This window comes from Anabas testudineus, chromosome 8 (genome assembly GCF_900324465.2).
Source record: "Anabas testudineus chromosome 8, fAnaTes1.2, whole genome shotgun sequence".
NCBI classification, from domain to species: Eukaryota; Metazoa; Chordata; class Actinopteri; order Anabantiformes; family Anabantidae; genus Anabas; species Anabas testudineus.
Window position 1 is genome coordinate 16,657,441 of NC_046617.1, and position 17,674 is coordinate 16,675,114.

At 39.5% G+C, this 17,674-nt stretch overlaps 2 protein-coding genes across 2 annotated transcripts; one reads left to right on the plus strand and one right to left on the minus strand.

Moving 5' to 3' along the window:
• Nucleotides 1-1,844: 1,844 nt before the first annotated feature.
• On the minus strand, nucleotides 1,845-13,711 carry LOC113152056 (golgin subfamily A member 4-like). Its single transcript, XM_026344990.1, has 18 exons — nucleotides 13,636-13,711; nucleotides 12,901-12,964; nucleotides 11,469-11,799; nucleotides 11,182-11,257; nucleotides 10,911-11,034; nucleotides 9,362-9,471; nucleotides 8,802-9,139; nucleotides 8,437-8,612; nucleotides 8,227-8,325; nucleotides 5,139-8,081; nucleotides 4,811-4,958; nucleotides 4,453-4,558; nucleotides 3,878-4,034; nucleotides 3,657-3,749; nucleotides 3,334-3,420; nucleotides 3,063-3,204; nucleotides 2,697-2,788; nucleotides 1,845-2,409 (listed from the first exon to the last, which is right to left on the minus strand). Exons 1-18 carry the CDS (start codon nucleotides 13,650-13,652, stop codon nucleotides 2,353-2,355), a joined length of 5,160 nt encoding a protein of 1,719 aa, XP_026200775.1. The 5' UTR covers nucleotides 13,653-13,711; the 3' UTR covers nucleotides 1,845-2,352.
• A 984-nt stretch (nucleotides 13,712-14,695) lies between these two features.
• On the plus strand, nucleotides 14,696-17,624 carry natd1. Its single transcript, XM_026359791.1, has 3 exons — nucleotides 14,696-14,878; nucleotides 15,751-15,869; nucleotides 16,011-17,624. The coding sequence occupies exons 1-3, from the start codon at nucleotides 14,779-14,781 to the stop codon at nucleotides 16,125-16,127; spliced, it is 336 nt and encodes a 111-aa protein (XP_026215576.1). The 5' UTR covers nucleotides 14,696-14,778; the 3' UTR covers nucleotides 16,128-17,624.
• The last annotated feature ends 50 nt before the right edge of the window (nucleotides 17,625-17,674 follow it).

A 17,674-nucleotide genomic window follows, 5' to 3' on the forward strand; every position in this document is an offset into this window, starting at 1 on the left:
TGAGCTGACTGCATTATAGAGCTTATATGGTATGGTTTGGTATTATTAATGTGCTTCCCCACATACCAATCAGCCTCATCGTCCCCCATGCCGAGGGTGGTGGTGCCAAATTTATATTTGTCTCAGGTGAACAACATAGGATTCATCCATTGTCATGGTAACACTGACAAGTTTGAGTTTGAGCAAACAAGTTGCATGTAGGTCACACGCCTCTGGACCTGATTCTGTAACACTGTTATCCAAATTAGACTGACACAAAAGTCTGTGCGGTTCACGCTAATGTGAAGAAACCAACGCAGAGTTGAGTGATGTGTGAGAGGATGAATAATCTGTTTTTATTGTGTCAGCCCGTAGTGTAAACACAGTTGAGGTGTACCACTGGGGAAGCAGCCTGTGCTCGCGGATCCGAGCAGCTCCAGCACTGGTTGAAGTAATTGATCTTTGCATGACTAAATGGGCCACTTATTTTTACAGGCTGAGCAGGTGCACCTGTGGACTGGTGTTTCTACATCAGTTGCTGATCAGTCATGAGGACTGGGAGTGTTTGTAGGCCACTGACTCACAACAAACCCTGCAGGTGTGCACATACTGTATAGTACATTATACCAAACACAAAGGAATGCAGAAACCAACTGAGATAGCTCCTATTTTTCCTATTTCTCCCTATTTCACTTGTTGTAATCAGATTCAATTACAGATAATTATTACTTCAAACAAATGAACTAACTAATTAATAACTAACTACCTGAATTAAGACAATATAAAAATGTTAAGCTGAAACATCACATGTACTAAAAAAAAAAAGACTTTTTAAGTTGAAATAACCTAAAATTGACAAAATCTCTATGAGTTTTAATGAGGTGCAATGTTCCTCTTTAAGAACATGACTCCCAGGAACAGTGCAACAGCAAGATTAGGTCCAATGCAAGGACATTAGGAAATATGAGTTAGATGATAATTTACACAGAAGTCGGCGTCTGGTCATGTGGAGAGTTCGTGGAATGGATGGTGAAAGGAAATATTAGAATAAAGTAAGACAACATCTGCTTGTAACATTCTTGATTATTTTAGGTTTACACATACTGAGCTTTAAGGTATAACTGTGGCTGTGAATGCCTGTAATAAAGTGACCCATGTTGTTCAGATGTCAACATTAAAATTATTGGTAGTTAATAAGGGTCATTCAAAAGTGAATGTTAAATGATTGGGATCTTTGGAACCACAGACCTCTCCCAAGGACGACTCTTCTCTGACAGGTGGTAAGATGTTGAGGAACCTGCTGGAGTGTGTTATCATGCAGACTCTGTGCAGGCTTGATGCTCCCCAAAGGAAGACTAGTATGTGTGTCCCATGTGCGAGAAGACGTCAGTGTTTTCATGCACCAGCCTCATAATTTGATGCTTGGATCATGCCTGTGTCACACACTGTCATTGCACATCGACTAAAGCTATGTGCTGAGATTCAGTTTGTTTTTAACACAGTATATGAAAAAACAGTTTCCTCTTTCAACTTTCCAGCTGCTATTTTTGTAGCTAATAGTAACAATAAAATAAGTTTATTTACACAGTAATTTATTAGCATAAGGGGTGTATAGTGGAGGTAGAAATAGCTGGTGATGGCAGTGACTGCTACTGTGCTAAATTTTACTGTTTTTATTTTCCATGACTGCATTCAGTCATTTCATTGCATTAGAATAAATATATTTATATGGACAAATAACTTCCAACAAATCCAAATTTGTTCTGCTGTTTTATGTATTTTTTAAATTATAAATAGCATTATGTCTGCTTGTGCTTGTAGCCAAAGGAGAACAGATGCGGTTAGAAAACAGGTGTAGACTCACCAACATCACCTCTATTTTAACAGTTGGTTCTCAGTTATATCTGCTGCGAGAGTAAAGGTTGTATCGTGCTACATCTAGTGGTGCAATGTATGACCAACAGTTTTTATACAAGATCACGCAACAATCTTTTAATGAGAGCACAGGCAGCTTGTCTGTAAGTTACACTGTGTAATGTACTGAGCTGGACACCAACATAAATATCACAGATTATTCTGTGTCTGTACTTCTTCACAGTACACCTTGACAAGTGTTAATCTAGAAAAGCCACAGTTTATTGCTCCCTCTAGTGGTATTCACTATCCATCTCAAATACACACTTTAATCTTCACTCTTCACCTGACTGCTCTTTTCCAAAGCACCCGACAACAAACTAGAAACCAACTTTTCACACAGTACAAAATGTTACATATAGTATAACACAGAGAGTGTAAAACAGAAGTTAAAATACAGAACACACAGAAATATGTGCTGTGTCTTCATACGCTGATTCCACTATCATCTTCTGTGGATCAGCATGACTCAAACAACTTCATTCTTTCTTGGATAGAAAGGCCCTCTTTTAAACTCTGCAAAGCAAACACACAGAAAAAGAAACATAAGCGATAAAGCTAGAAAGGGTTAAAAAGTAATTGAATAATATTTGAAATGGTTTACAAAGACACTATTATGTCCATAAGTCCATAAACTTCAGTACAACAAGCTCTGAAAATCTCAACGTGAAGATAAGACAGTTGTCTCTACTGTTTCTGGGTTACATGGGTGCTTGTATACTGTACATTAGCCTGCAGTAAATGCTTTTTGACCACATCTATGTACTTAACAACTAATAATTTCTCCAAAAACACATTTTTACCTTTGATCTCACTCCTCTGATCTTACACATGAGGGATGATTTTTCTTTTTTCTTTGGAAAAGCTCCATTACCTGTGTTTGTCGCCGTATCCTCTGAAAAAACAAACAAACAAACAAACAAACAAAAAAAAAACTTGAAAATTGAAGGTATAGCTTGACATTGCAGATAAAGTTTCCCTAACGAGACATTCTGTTACTACATGTGGATTCTGTACTTTTAAAAGTACATTAGAGTATAGTTTTTTAGACTTGCACTTGAGTACTGTGTACTTCTGTCACCTCTACACTAATCAACTAAAGAAATGTTAAACACTTGTGAATGAGAGGTGATTTAAGGTTTCATAACGTATTGTAAACACTGTCTCACTGAGGCGCTGTCCTGAAGCATCTCTGCTCGGAGACCAAGTGGCGAACTTGAGATCGTCACTGGGTTTGTTGACATCATGATCAGATTCCACCTGGCTGTTCTTATAGAGAGCCTTCAGCTTGTTCTGGGCATATATTTTATCCTTTTGCACACACAGAGACACAGCAGTGGAAAATATTACACTGTATTATACTGTTTTGATATATTATGTGACAGGGGAAAGAAATGCAATGGATGGATTTGTAATATTAGTTTAAAGAGTGTTCAGTACCATCCGAGCAATCTTCAACTCTTCCCTGAGAGAACGAGCTTCCTGTCTCAGAAACTGCATTTCTGCCTCCCTCGCCCGCAGAATCACCTGTAACATAACAAAACAGATCACTGCGACATGATAAAGTACAGATGAGGGTTCTGTAGTAAAAGGTAAAGGCTCATGACCTCAAACTTCAACTGGATTGATAAGAGATAAACAATGGGAATATCCTACACATCTTATTAAAAGCATCATGTTAGCAATTAAATAAGCACAGACATTATCATAACAATACAGACTTTCAGGATGTGGGACAAAGAAGAAGTTTTCCAGGTATTTACCTCCATCTCATAGAAGTCATTTAGTTGTGGGGCCATTTGCGACTCCTCTCCATTTATTGAGCCATGAAGATGAGACATTTCATCTGTCTCACTCTTAAAACATCACAGGACGCACAGGGAGAAGACATTATAGCAAGCGCATACTGTTTATGCTACTGAGGCGTGGATATGTTAAATGAATTTAAACATTCAGCTAAACGGTAAAAAGAAAATGTCTATACCTGCTTTTGTTTGAGCTCCTGGTTTTCTTGTTGGTACTGCATCAATAATTTTCTCTCACCCTGCAGCTCTTGGCTCAGCTGAGTGTTTTCCAGACATTTCTGAGTGTGCTGAACCGACAACGACTCAAGCTCCTTGTGCAATAACTGGATCTCCTTTCTGCAATAGCAAAACAATAGCATAGATGATTTACAATGAAGTGAGGTGACTGTCAGGACAAACTATGAAGGAGGAAATGAAAAATATATGGCAAATATATTACTATTAATTCCTATTTAGTTTGGTCTTCTCAAGAATAAAACTGGAGACATTTAGACTACTGGTACTCAATGTTCCTGTATATAAATAGAAAGCTGTGGATGTCAGCATGATGGACCACAGCTTGCAATGACATATCTGCAACTAAAACATTATCTTTAGCCTGAAACAATATGTATGTGGGAACATGTAGTGTACTCCATTAATGTACTGCAACACCTGCAGCATTTCTGTATTTCTCATCACCCCTAAACTCAGCTTTGTGTCAATAGCTCGAGTGAAAGCGAAGAATTATAATGAAGAACCCACAGGTACTCACTCATATTCAGTGTGCAGCTGTGTGATGTCAGCACTCTCCATGATGTGCTGAGTCTGTCTGTATTTCTCCAGCTCCTGTTTATGGGCTCTCCTCATTGCCACAATGGCTGTAAAAAGACATGACAACTTATAAATGGCATGATAAGTTTTATTATCACTATTTTTAGCTGTTTCCACAGGGTAGCTAATTTCTAATTTTCAATTTATTTATCTTTTTGTTGTTGATGATTTTAAAATGGGAGATGTGTGCCTCCTGTGCCCTGCACTCATTTAAAATAATATGAAAAAATGTGCTTTTATTGACTTAATTAACTTTAAAAGATTTACCTTTTCTGTGGTTGATTGCTGTAAAATCTTACCTGCCATCGTGGCAGCTGTCTCTTCCTGCAGCAGCTGGTCCTTCTCCTTCAGAAGTGCTGCCACCTCAGTCTGATGCTGCTGCTGCAGATCATCTATCAGCTTCCTGTGCATTTCCTCCATAGCAGTGAAATTGTGATCGCAGGAAGCCTTTATCAAATTCAGAAAAAGCTCTTTATCAAATATGTATGTGTATGTAAAGTGCTGTATCAGACTCACTCTAAATGTAAAATATACTACTACTGTCTGTACTGTCTATACAAACAAAGCTATGAAATGTTACATATACAAGATTTTAAAATGTACATGTTGAAAAGTTCAAACTTTTACCTGAAGATCTTTTTGGTAGGCCTTTCTCACTGCCGCTGCATCACCTTCCACCATTCGATTTCCAAGCTCCTCTTCTGTTGTTCTCTCCATCACAGTCTCCTCTGGTGTACAGATACTACCTTCAGTGAAAGAAGGACCCTCTACGCAGGATTTCACCTGTTTCTCTTTGGAAACGCACGACTTGGTGTAGTAACCATGCAAGTGTGTCATCTCATCTTCATGGATAAGCTGCAGTTTCTTTATCTTCTCCTGAAATTCTGTTTCCAGCTTCTGCATCTGCTCCCCATGACAAAACTCAATTTTCTCTATGTCTTTTATGAGTCTCTGGTTGCCGGACTCTATTGATAATATCTTCTCTTCAGCACGCTCTAGTTCCTCTCTCAGCATGCTATTGTCCTCCTGAAGCTGACATAATGTGCGATTAAAAACCTCCTGCTCATCTATTAATGTGATATCCTGCTCCTTCTCCAAATCTTGCGGTTTGTTTTGCAACAACTCAATTTGCTGCAACTCCTGCTCTAAATCCACGCACAGCCTCTCTGACAAATAAACCAACCTTGCATGCTCCTCCATCCAATTCAAGTCTGCTGCAGAAACATGTTCCCCCTCGTGCACTGGTCTGTTATGATCAGAGGTTTCCAGGCAGAATTGTTGTAAGAATTTAGCTCTTCTTTGCAGACGGGATATAAGTCTCTGTAACCACTGTGGTGCTCTCTCTGCCTCCACTTTTTTATCATCAGATTGGTTATTTGCAGCTGGTTTAGCAGCTTCTTCTAAACCTCTGCCCTCTTCCTGCACTTGTTCCTCATAAGGTGCTAACTCTGGAGGGCTGATATCAGCCAGACTCTTCCTCTGATCCTCCAGTTCTTGATTATTTAATTGAGTCACATTGTCATATTTCTGCAGAAACTTTATGGAAACATAAATGAGCTCGGCTTCAGCACAGACTCGAACAATAGCACTTTCTAAAGTTTCTTCGCCGTGACATGCAGCTCTTCCAGGCTGAGTCCTTCTTTCTTTCTTTAAGCCTATTCTTTTGGAGATAATGCTTTTGTACCTGTGTGCCACATCCCCCTCATCCTCTCCTGGCACTGAGGCTAGCTGTCTAATTCCATCTTCGCCCTGAAGGACAGACACCATTTTCTCTACAACAAATAGTTCATTCTTCAAACACTTCCCAAGACTTTCCCCTGATGATGTGTCAGAGCTAGTGTTGCTCACAGCTCCAGTTAATGTTTTATCATTGAGGATTCTGTTTTCTCCTCTGCTGGCGTTGTAGGATTCTTGCTGTAGAGTCTCAGCATCTTTCCTTCCTTGTTGAAGGCAGGCAGCAATAGACGCTAGTTGCTTCTCAAAGTCTGAAGTAGTAATCTCGGTGCCCTGAAGCCTCTCTCTGCAGGCTTGTATGACGTTCAGAGCAATGTGAAACCTGCCAACCAATATTCTGCAGTGGTTCTCTGTCTCCAGAGCAAAGCGCTGGCTCTGCTTAGCCTGACTGTGAAGCAGCAGACTGAGGTGTTGGGCCGTGGCTCGGCTTTGAGTGAGCTGGGAGCAAAGATGGGGGTCTTGGCAGCTGATGTGACTCTGGTGGTCTTCCAGTCTTTGTGTGATGTCCCTTAGTTTCTCTTCTGTCACATAAAGTTTGGTTTCAAGTAACTGGATCACAGACACAAACCTCGCTGGGTCATCTCCTGCAGTGACAATGAACTGGTATGACGGATCAATTGAACGAGACCTGGTTCTTACATGTTCATGGCTGCCATTTATCTGAACAACATCTGTTGCGTTTGAACTGTGAGACATTTGATCACTGTCTGTCGTCACTGGCCTGCTGTCATTTACACTAGGAGACTCAGTTGTTTGCTCCAAAGACTCATCTTTCAGCTGAGAGGAGGCACATGTGCAAACCTTCAGCACTTCATTCAGCTTCACTTCTGTCTCCTCCAGACTGTTACCCAACACTTCCATCTTCAACAAAACTTCACTCAGCTCTTGCTCCTTCCTGTCGAGGAGTTTCTCATAGCCTTCTCGTATATCCTGTGTTTCGGACTCCCTTTGCTGCACCTTCCCTAAGGCCAGCTGCAGTTCCTCACACACTCTCTCATATGAGTGCTCCAGATTGTAGTAATGTGTCTCTTCTGTTTTCAGGCGGCTCTGCAGTCTGCCCATCTCAGCATCTGTCTCAGATAACTGGTTCTGCAGCTCTTGGCAGCGACAGTCAAGCTTGTCTCTTTCCTCTTGAAGTCTCTGTACAGCAGATACCGTACGTGTTAGCTCCTCTTGAAGCTGCTGTTGAACCTCCTCAATTTCTCGAGTCAAGCTCTGAGTTTTATTAAGGGTCTCCACCTGCTCCTCAGCTCTGTCCAGTCTCTCCTGAAGGTCTTGTGAATATTGCTCAGCCTGAGCCAGGCTGGCAGCCAAGCTCCTCCGTTCTCTGTCCTGACTTGCTTGAAGGAGCATGAGGTGTTTCTGCAGGCGAGTCTCTTTTTGAGCCTGTGCTTCTTCATTGGAACGAAGTTCAGCTGTCACCTCCTGAAGATGTTTCTGCAAGCGTTCAGCCTCCTGCTGGAGACTGTTGTAGCCCTGCAATTCCTGCTGCAGCTGAGTCAAACGCGACTCAGCTTCTCTTCTATGCTCTTCACTACTGCTCAGCTGGGCCTTCAGGGAGGCCACACAACGCTCCCAGTCCAATTGTTGTTCGTGAAACCAGCGACGGTCCTGCTCTAAATGAGCTTGCGCAAGTGCTGTGGCATCACCAGTGACGAGTAACTGTGCTTGTTGAGCTAAGAGATCAACTCTTCTGCGTAGTTCAGCTTCTCGGGCCTCCTCCTGACTCTTCTTCTGTGCCTCCAGCTCAAGGCGTAGGTCACGGTTTATCTTCTGCAGTTGCTGTACAGTCAAAACCTGCTCTGATGATGAGCTGGAGTTTAAGAGAAGATCATTCTGCAGGAAAACAATGAAAACCTTTACTTTGCTGACAGGAAAATGTACAATTTTACAAAATGGTAGGGACATGAGCACATCACTTTTAAACTTAATAGAACTACTAATAATATTATCTAGAGTTCAGTGTCACATGTAGACAAACCCTTTCTTTTGAGTGAATCTCTCTCTCTTGTCGTAGTTCATCCTGCAGATTTCTGTTTAACTGCTGGAGTCGAGACAATTCCTTCTGTGTTTGTTCCAGCTGTGGAGAAATGTCAACAAACATCTATATGTGTTTTTACTGTACTTGAAGTTTTTTTATTGACCTGTCTTTATAGTAAAATTGCACATACACAAACAAACGTAACCTCACCTCTCTGACTAGTTGCCCAGCTTGCAGCTCACATGGCAGGGTTGCCTTGTCTTTGGTGAGCTCATAGCTGCTGTTTATTGATACTTGTTGCTCCTCACTTTGTGGTGTGGTTGTATGTTGCACCCGTGCGGAGGCACAGTTGTCACTTCCAGTTCCTTCAACACGTGATAATGCATCTGGAGCACAGGAGTTCAAACATAGAAACAAATGTATTGCAATGTGATATGTAATGAAGCAGTCAGTTGACATCTCTCTTCCTTTGTCTGTGAATTAAGGTCAACAGCTTTTGGCTTGTCCCTTTAATTTTAAAAGAAATTAATAAAAACTATTTTTTCTTATCTGTGTCAGTTTGTTCAGTGACTCACCTGTTTGTGTAGTTGCAACAAGAAGTGGACAATGATGACAGGAAGCACATTCACCCTCCTCCACCTGCTGCGGAGGATTGATGGGAGACATGGCAGAGGAGGCGGACGGCGAATCAGGGGGGAGAGAGGATGCAGAGCTTCCATCAGCAAAGCTCTGCTCTCTTTCCAGGTGCAGTTTTCTTTCCTGTCCTTCCTCTTGCTGATGTGAATCTTCTGCCCACTCACTGGTTTTGTGCTCTTGCAAAGAGCTGCTTGGGTTTTCAGCTTTCCACTCAACCTCCACCGACTCTGTATGTTGGTGCTGGGATATCTCTTGGGGCTTCTCCTCTGAAAGGGAGCTTTACAATAGACAAAAGAAAGTTCTTTACACAGTCCATGATTTCATAACGTCTCTGTGTTAAATCCATTAATAGTGATAAGTGGGATTGTAAAGATTTACAGTAAAATACTTCTACTACAATTCCAAAAACTCCGAAAGGCAGATCCATGAGATTTAGACAATGGAATACATTGCTGTACAAATGTGACACCTAATAACAATTAAAAAAAAAACTGTTTACCTGGTGAGTTCAGGTGTAAGACTAGGCCTCACATTCTTTAACACAGCTTGGACCCAGTTACGTCTCATGCCTGAGGTCATTGCACAAAGTGTGTACACACCATCTCTGGTCTGTGGAAACAGAAATAGTTTCCATTATCACACTTGTATATGATGTCACCAACATACACTGGCCCAAACAAAAGTTCTTCGACAGCCTTTTACTTCGATTACAGCATGCACACATTGGCATTATTTCAATAAGCTTATGCAATGTCACCACATTTATTTCTGTCCAGAGTTGCATTCATTCATCACATAGATATTGTATTGATGATGGGATTGGTGATTATTGTTGTTTTTCTACCAGTTGACATCCAAAACCGAAGCAGATATGGGTTCATCAGTCAGACACAAGTCCCCCAAAAAAAGAGTGCACAAAAACACAACATGATTCCAGAGAGGCTAGAGCACGTCATTCAATTTAATCAATTACTCAGAGACTCTTTAATTTGGACAGATATTCAAGAGTGAATATAAAGATCTGAGTAACACCAGTTCAAATCAACCTTGTCCTGTTACAGCCTCAATGCAGAGACACAGAGTGCAACACAAAGTCGATTCCTATTACCAGAGGAGCCCTTAATGTAAACACAGAATAAGAAATCTGTGCTGGAAGACCCAAAATGAGCACACTAATAAACTTGTTTTCCAGCAACATTCAGCAGCTTCAACCACAAATTATGCTTAAACATACTTAAGTGCAACTGAATAAGTTTATTTTGTTGCATTATATATTCATTTGCAATCACTGAGTGAGAGAAAAATAATTTTAATTTTAAAAATTACAGCAGTGCTCAGTAGACTTTTGTTCCTAATCTCCATTCATGTCTTGCCACACTTAAAGAGCACATGTGATATACACTCACTGAAATATATGCACTGTTCATGTGCCATTTAACTTTATGTTTGAGCAACTCACAGTACATAGTAGTGTATGTAATTTAATGTACAAGCAATGTTGATGAACAAAACCTTAATTAACATCAAATATCTTGCATCTGGAAATAAGAAGGAAACACCTTTTGTAACTGCTTTGGGAGGTTTCCACCAACTAAAGCCATTTAAACACAGTATTATGGCATGAATCGCCTTTTCTCAGCGAGATAAGTTCAAAACCATAGTAGTGTATGGTTTTGACGGACAGTAGTTAGGAGATTGTCCACTAAAGCGTTTGTCCAGATGACAGAGGCTAAAATCAACTCATTAGACTTTTTCAAGTAAATAAACATTTCTTACTCAGTAGTGTTGTGGGATGTCAGAGGGAAAAAAGCATCTGAACTAAGTGAAAGTGTTCAAAGCCATCTCTGTAGTGATCAGACAGACCCAACCATCAGAAGATCAATATAAAAATAGGCACATCATCAATCCCTTTCCCTTGGGGGAAATTCTTGTGGACAGGCATTTAAAATGTGAAGGATTCAGGGTTCAGTTCAAATACTTCCTTACACATTTACTTCCTCTTATCGAGACAGCACCAGAGTACATTAAAGAAATGGAACACAAAATACCTGGTTCTTTGCTTGTTTGCAGTCATGGTGATTTGCACTGGTGGAAACCAAAGAAGAGGACTCAGAGGGGCTTCTTGTTTTAATTTTCTTAGCATTGTCACCATGACACTGGTCTTGGTTGTTCCTTAATGATAAGATGAAGCAGAAAAAACAGTTCTTACTGACTGCTACCACTTGTCATTCATTTGAAATACAGCACAACAACAGCATTTTACAGAGCAGCCAAAGAAAGAAAGATGTAGAGGAAAGTTCACTTAAAACAGCAACAAACCTCATTTGGTGTTGTCCAGAATCCAGCACTTTCTTTTCTGTGGTTTGTCCTTTTCTTACTTGTGAGCTTGCACGTTCTGCTTTAGAGACATAACGTTGAAGAACAACAGGTTTAAAATAATTTAATGCATTTTTAGTGACATTTATTATTATTATACTCATAATATTCAACAGTTTTGAAAAGTTAATACCAGTATAATGAAAACTGGCCAACATGTTTAGATTTAAAAACATGGGATGGATAATGTCACTTAATTTAAAACTATAAATATATATAAATATAATTACCGTCCCCAGTGGATCTATGGTCGAGTCTGTTGAGAGACCGGCTGCTCCTCATGAAAGGAACAGCAGCTAGAGTGGAAGTGTGGAGGGATGAGAAGCTCCGGCTGCTGCAGAGGCGGAGAGCTGGTCTGGCTGGGCGAGATGCTGGTCTGGTAGGCTGGCTGAGGATGCCTCTTTGCAAACTGCCACCAACTTTAGTGCCACCAGAAATCAAATCTCCACTTCTGCTATTGAGGCTGTTGCTCCGTCCACAAATAATAGTAGGTTTCACTGTGCTGCTGCTGCCGGCCTGTTTGCTTCCACTAGACACAGGCACCGTTAAAGCTGCTAGGTCCTTCAGGAGAGAGAGAAAGACAGAGACAGTTTCTGTAAGAAAATATGTCACATAAAGACGGTAGAAAGCTTAGAGTCTGATTTTCATTTTCGATGATGACAAGATATCAAACATCACACCTCCTGCTCACCCCCATCCCAGCCTAAAGTCTTTCAGACATACAATCCAATCCCGGCTGGAGAGCACCTTTTAATCCTCACAAGAGCTCTTAATTTGCTTAAGTACCATCTGACCAACACTGTAATACACAAACACACACATTAAACTTAATCACACTTGAGGACTGAGGAGCCGTAGGCAGTCTATTCTCAGTAGATGCAACCTCACTAACTGCAGAGACAATCAATCTGGGGCTGGACCTCAGGACAGAGAAATCAATTAGAAGAGGTTTGAAGAGTCCTGACGTTGCAACTTGTGCAGGTTTTCACTGCACTGACTTGATCTCCAGCCATTAATGACTACATAAATCAAACCAAATGCATGAATGCCCTGCAAACACAATGCATCCGCTTTGGGGAGATTGTGTCCAACATAGAACATTTTTAACGTAGTCCAATAAGGAATAAGGAATAAAGTGAAAACATAAATATTTTCATATACATTTTGATGTTAACTAGGCTGCTGAAAGAAGGGTGTGCTGAAAACAAAATAATAATAATAATCATCATCATAATAATCATCATAATAATCATCATCATCATAATAGTAATAATAATAATAATAATAATAATAATACTAGGTAAGACATTTGACAAATCACTTTAAAACTAATGAAAAATATAACTTATCAGAAAAACTAGATTCCCATTTGCTGGATTCCCTATGATGCAATAATTAATTATAGGTCAGTGTTATAACATAAAAGTAAAATGTTTATTAAATCCATAAACTTTGAATAAAATGTGGTCTGTGTTGTCCCTTTTTAAAGGTTTATTTTTCAAAATGTATAAAGCAATTGTAGTGGCAGGTCGTACCAACCACCAGGCATTTAAATGTTTATTATATGTGTTGTTTATTATGATAAAACATCTCCAATTTGAGAAGATCTCACTAAATTACCTGACTAGTATTTGTGAATTTAAAAATGAGTTTGGTGCTTACCTTCCCCCCTTTCTTCTGTGAGGGTGTGCTTGTCTTACTGTTTACCAGGGTCTCAGGCCATCTGCTACAGAAAAGATTAAGGCAGTTCAGTGTTAATTATCCTGGCTTCCTGCACTTTCACAAAATTCAACTACATTATGTTTACTTGTTCGGCAGCTCCTGAACAGCTAGTGGAAACATTAACTTGTTTTAAACATATTAATTCTATTACAGGTATATTAGTAATTAATTACAGTAAGCGATGCTGGCTTATACGAAAAACAAGATATTCAGCCTAATTTAGACAAAATGCTAAACTTTATAATGTAAGAATGTATGCTCCTGATTCCACCTTATCATCAGTCCTTTTATAAATGAGCAAAAATGCAATCCAAAATGTGTAACAAACTGTCTTTTAATGTTATATAGTTTATTATGGGGCTGGTAAACACATAGAGAAGTAGTATGTTCAACATTGACACAATGTGGGTTAAATCTAATGGCTAAGAGAGTCTAGAAAACTTAGAAGTTTATAAAATAATACTGCATCAATCTTATGCCTGCCACAAATCCCTGTGTAAAAGTCACAGGGATTTGTTTTACAGTTTAAGTTTTCATTTTAGCTGATCAGTCTCAGCTAAAATGGCCTAGCAGCAAAAACACCATGCTATACATATATATATATTTGTCTGTACAAGTAAAATAGCCTAACTCTTTACACTAGACTAGTAAATAGTTTGATAACAGATGACTTACTTTTGTTTTTTAGACATCGTTCCCAGCGAGGTAATTAAAATCCACTGAAAGAGACTTCTAACAACTTGTGATTGATAATATTATTGATCCATCTGTGATAACAGGCACGGCGACTGGCAAAAACCAGAAGGCAAATGACCTACAGGTCTACAGAACAGTGGCTCAGGGAAGAACCGATGCACATAATCCCATACAGAGTTGACAAACTCCATTAGAGTTCTGTAGGATTAGGTCAACAGCTTAACAGGATTACAACACAGTACTTTAAGTGAACTTGACGTACCTGTCTAATGTCTAGAAGTACTATCAATGTCTATCAGATTTATGTGAAATAATGTATTTTATGTCAGATCAATCCACAGCTGTAACAGTAAACACATGAACTCACTCTGTATTGTCTGAGAAACCTTTGGCTGCTGATTGTGCAGCTCCTCTGCTGAAACCACACAGCGACACAGCTGCCACCACAGATCTGTAAGCTCTAGTCTGACGTGACCTATCAAAACAAGATGCTGTACATCACTCTTCTGACATTTTTGCTCAACAAGAAAAACAATAATGTTATTTCAAGCTAGAACAACATATATTGTGCAATGGGAGCTAAAGAACCAAAACTATAGTTAGTTATTTTTGTAGTCAGGACAAAGTGTGTCAAACTGTGAGAGGAAAAGAACAGCTGAGTTAGCTGCTATGTTAGAACAGTTTTCAGGTACATGCACTTGAACATTACATTAGTATATAAGATATTTTTAGTGGTTCTACTTAATTACATTTCAAAGTGAAATGTACCACTTTATAGTACTCTACTAGTATAAACTACTTTAGTTTAATTATAACATCAAAATAAAAATATGCAGTACTTAAAGATAATTATACGTACGAGTAAATAATACTAGGTGGTGGAATTATTAGTCAATAAATAATAAATTGTAAATTAAAATAATTACATGCTGCAGCTTTAATGCTTGTGAAAACACAGCTTCACTGTTTCCCTGACGCTGATTGGCTGGACGTCACCTGACGTCACCTCACAGCTGATTCCTTTTGCTTTGACCGTTCATCATCTTCATGGGGCCATTACTGAGTTAGCAAGGCTGTCAAGTAGCATAGCACAACAATCCTCGTCCACCTCAGCAAGCCACTATGGCACAGGCAGCACAGGCGAATGCCTTCGACGCAAGCAACTCTCAGATTCAAGTGGAGCACGATAGAAAGCGTCGGCAGTTTGTTATAAGGCTAAATGGTAAGCTCAGAATGTAAACATTAGCATGCTAGCTAGCTGGCTAATGTTAGCCCAGAGGTCGGTGAGGCTCTCTTTGCTGCCAGCATCGTCGTCGTACCCTTATTGATAACTCCAGCTGCCATTTCAGACACACAGGCGCTATTTGTTTCACCTAGTCGGAATGTCACGTCTTTATTCTGATTATATATCAGCCTCGGGGAGTCAGAGGATGGTGCTTGGTCAAACAGACAATGCAGATTTCATTGACTTGTAACTTCCAACAGTTTGTTTTGTTTGCACGGCGAAAACTTTTTCTTCACTCCTTTCCTGGAAGCAAATAAGCCACTTTCACTATCATCCAGCTGCAGAAGACACTTTAACTCACATTTCTCTGCACCGGTTATCTATTCTAATGAATCTCCAGCATTCAGATAGAAGATTTTTATCAGCCTCTTATTTCTCTCCACTCAGCCACATTCTCCCCTTTCCACAAGCACTTATCTATACCTGGTTAGGCCATGTTATTTTGTTACCCTGGCATGCAGCCATATTATCTCACACTGATGATTGAATGCTCACTGACTTGAATTACTTGTTATTTGTCTTATTGAGAAACCCCATTGTAGTATTGCATGTAAACTGCTTGATCAGTAACTTAGCTAGCATAAGATTGTGTAGCATGCAAGACAGTACAAGATTTGGTATGTTGTTGTACTTGTTTTTTTTTTTTTTTTTCTGTATTGACCTGCCATGCCATGCTATGCTTTGCCTTTTAACATGGGCTTTTGCATATTTAAGTGGTTTAATTTCAGCATCTCCAAGCAAGGAGGGGGTTGTATGAAATTGGGTGGGGTAGAGATAAATTCAGAGCTGTGACCTTTGTCTTCCCTCAGGATCTCATGATCGTGCAGTTCTTCTGTATGAATATGTTGGGAAGAAGACAGTAGACTTGCAACACACTGAAGTTCCAGATGCATATAGAGGGAGAGGAATTGCCAAGCACCTTGCTAAGGTAAAACACTTTTTTTGTTTATCATTTAGTGTTTTAAGAGAAGGCCTAATTTTAATTGTTAAATATATATATCAGTGACCAAAATCTCTATACAAAATTTCAGACTTATTTAAATGTATTTTTTTGCTTGTGTGATGACAGGCTGCCATGGATTTTGTGGTAGAAGAGGACCTGAAAGCCCACTTAACCTGCTGGTACATTCAGAAATATGTTAAAGAGAATCCTCAGCCTCAGTACTTTGAGCATATTTATCAATGACCCAACAGGGAGAAGAGAAGGAGAAAGAGACTCCCAGGTGATGAAAATTGTGTGGCAGCATGCTTTGGCGTTTTCAGGCTGAGATACAATTAAGGACCTTCCAGGCAGTGTTGATCATGACATTAAGTGAATCCAGAGACAACTGATCTCATGGTTAAGACATCACTGGGGTGAACATTGGGTCAGCTGGTCAGTCATGTCCATAACACGGGGATGCACTCTCACCAGAAACAGGAAGTAAATCAGCTGGTCACGACTTGTCAACAAGAGCTACTAAACCAACCAAAGCTGAAGCCTGTTACCTCAGACAGAAACCTCCAGGATGTGTACCCACCACTGACTTGAGGCAAGGGTTAAGCGTGTAATGCAAACAGATGTGAGTCAGACTTATGTTGTCTGTCTTCAGTGCTAACAAGATGAGAGACCCAGGTGTCTTTCTGTATGATGGTTTGGATGGAAGCAACATTGGCTTCAGTGTTGCTCAAATGACAACTTTTATATCTAAAACTCCTTTTGATGTTTTTTTAATAATTTTTTCGATTTTTTTGTTTTTCCCGATTCACTCATAGAAACTGTCTTACAGCGGAAATACTAGTAGTCTAGGTTGTGAATTTTTCTAAAGAATTGCAAAGAGGTGTAGACATGGATTCAGTGGGAACTGGGGATTTCTTTTGTTTAACAACCTTTATTTTGAAGACATTTATTTTCCCAAATGCATAATTTGGTTCTATATCCTTTCCTGTAACAGAAATCTACTGTCCATTATCAGAGTCCTAACTTAATAATTCAAAGGTGCAAGGATTTGTAAACCAAAACAAAAATGCCTCAAGATAAAACTCATTTATTTGTGATTGTCACCGTGTGTTACAAAACTTTATGTACTTTTTCATATATAAAAAAAAAAAAAAAAAAAAAAAACCCTGCTCAGACCAGCATTTCACAAACAGCACTGTTGTATTCAGGGAACTCACCTTTTATGGTGTCAAACCATCCTTTACTTGGTGTTTCAGGAAAATGACACTGGTTGGCTGAAGCATAGTTTTTTTTGTGTCGTTCAATCTGTTAAGGTTTATTTAGCCAGCTGTTGTCAAAATGATAATAGGTCATCACACGTTTTACTGACAAAAATGGTTTGCTGTGGTTTTGCTTTTTTGGCTCCTCGAAGAGCTTTTGCTGTCGACAATCATAAGTGTGAATAAAATGCCTTAGATTACTCAACACACACTGGCAGGACAAACACCATGTAAGTCAGACTCTCTATCTACTTTATGAGTAAAACGTTTCTGTAGGTGGCACACACTTATTGACAGGATAAGGTGTTTTTTGTTTCTTTATTTTTCTCGTCATATGTTTTCTTGATGCCTGATTTAACACTTTTGAACATGTGCCTCTAGCACATGTATGAAAATATACCAATCCATGTCATGTTATTTGTGCTTGGACTTTTTCCCCCATTCTTGTCAACAAATAAAAAAATCGTCACATATATTTATACTACCAGTTCGTGTTTTCATTTGGCTATAAGTTTCCAGAAGCTGGAAAAATCT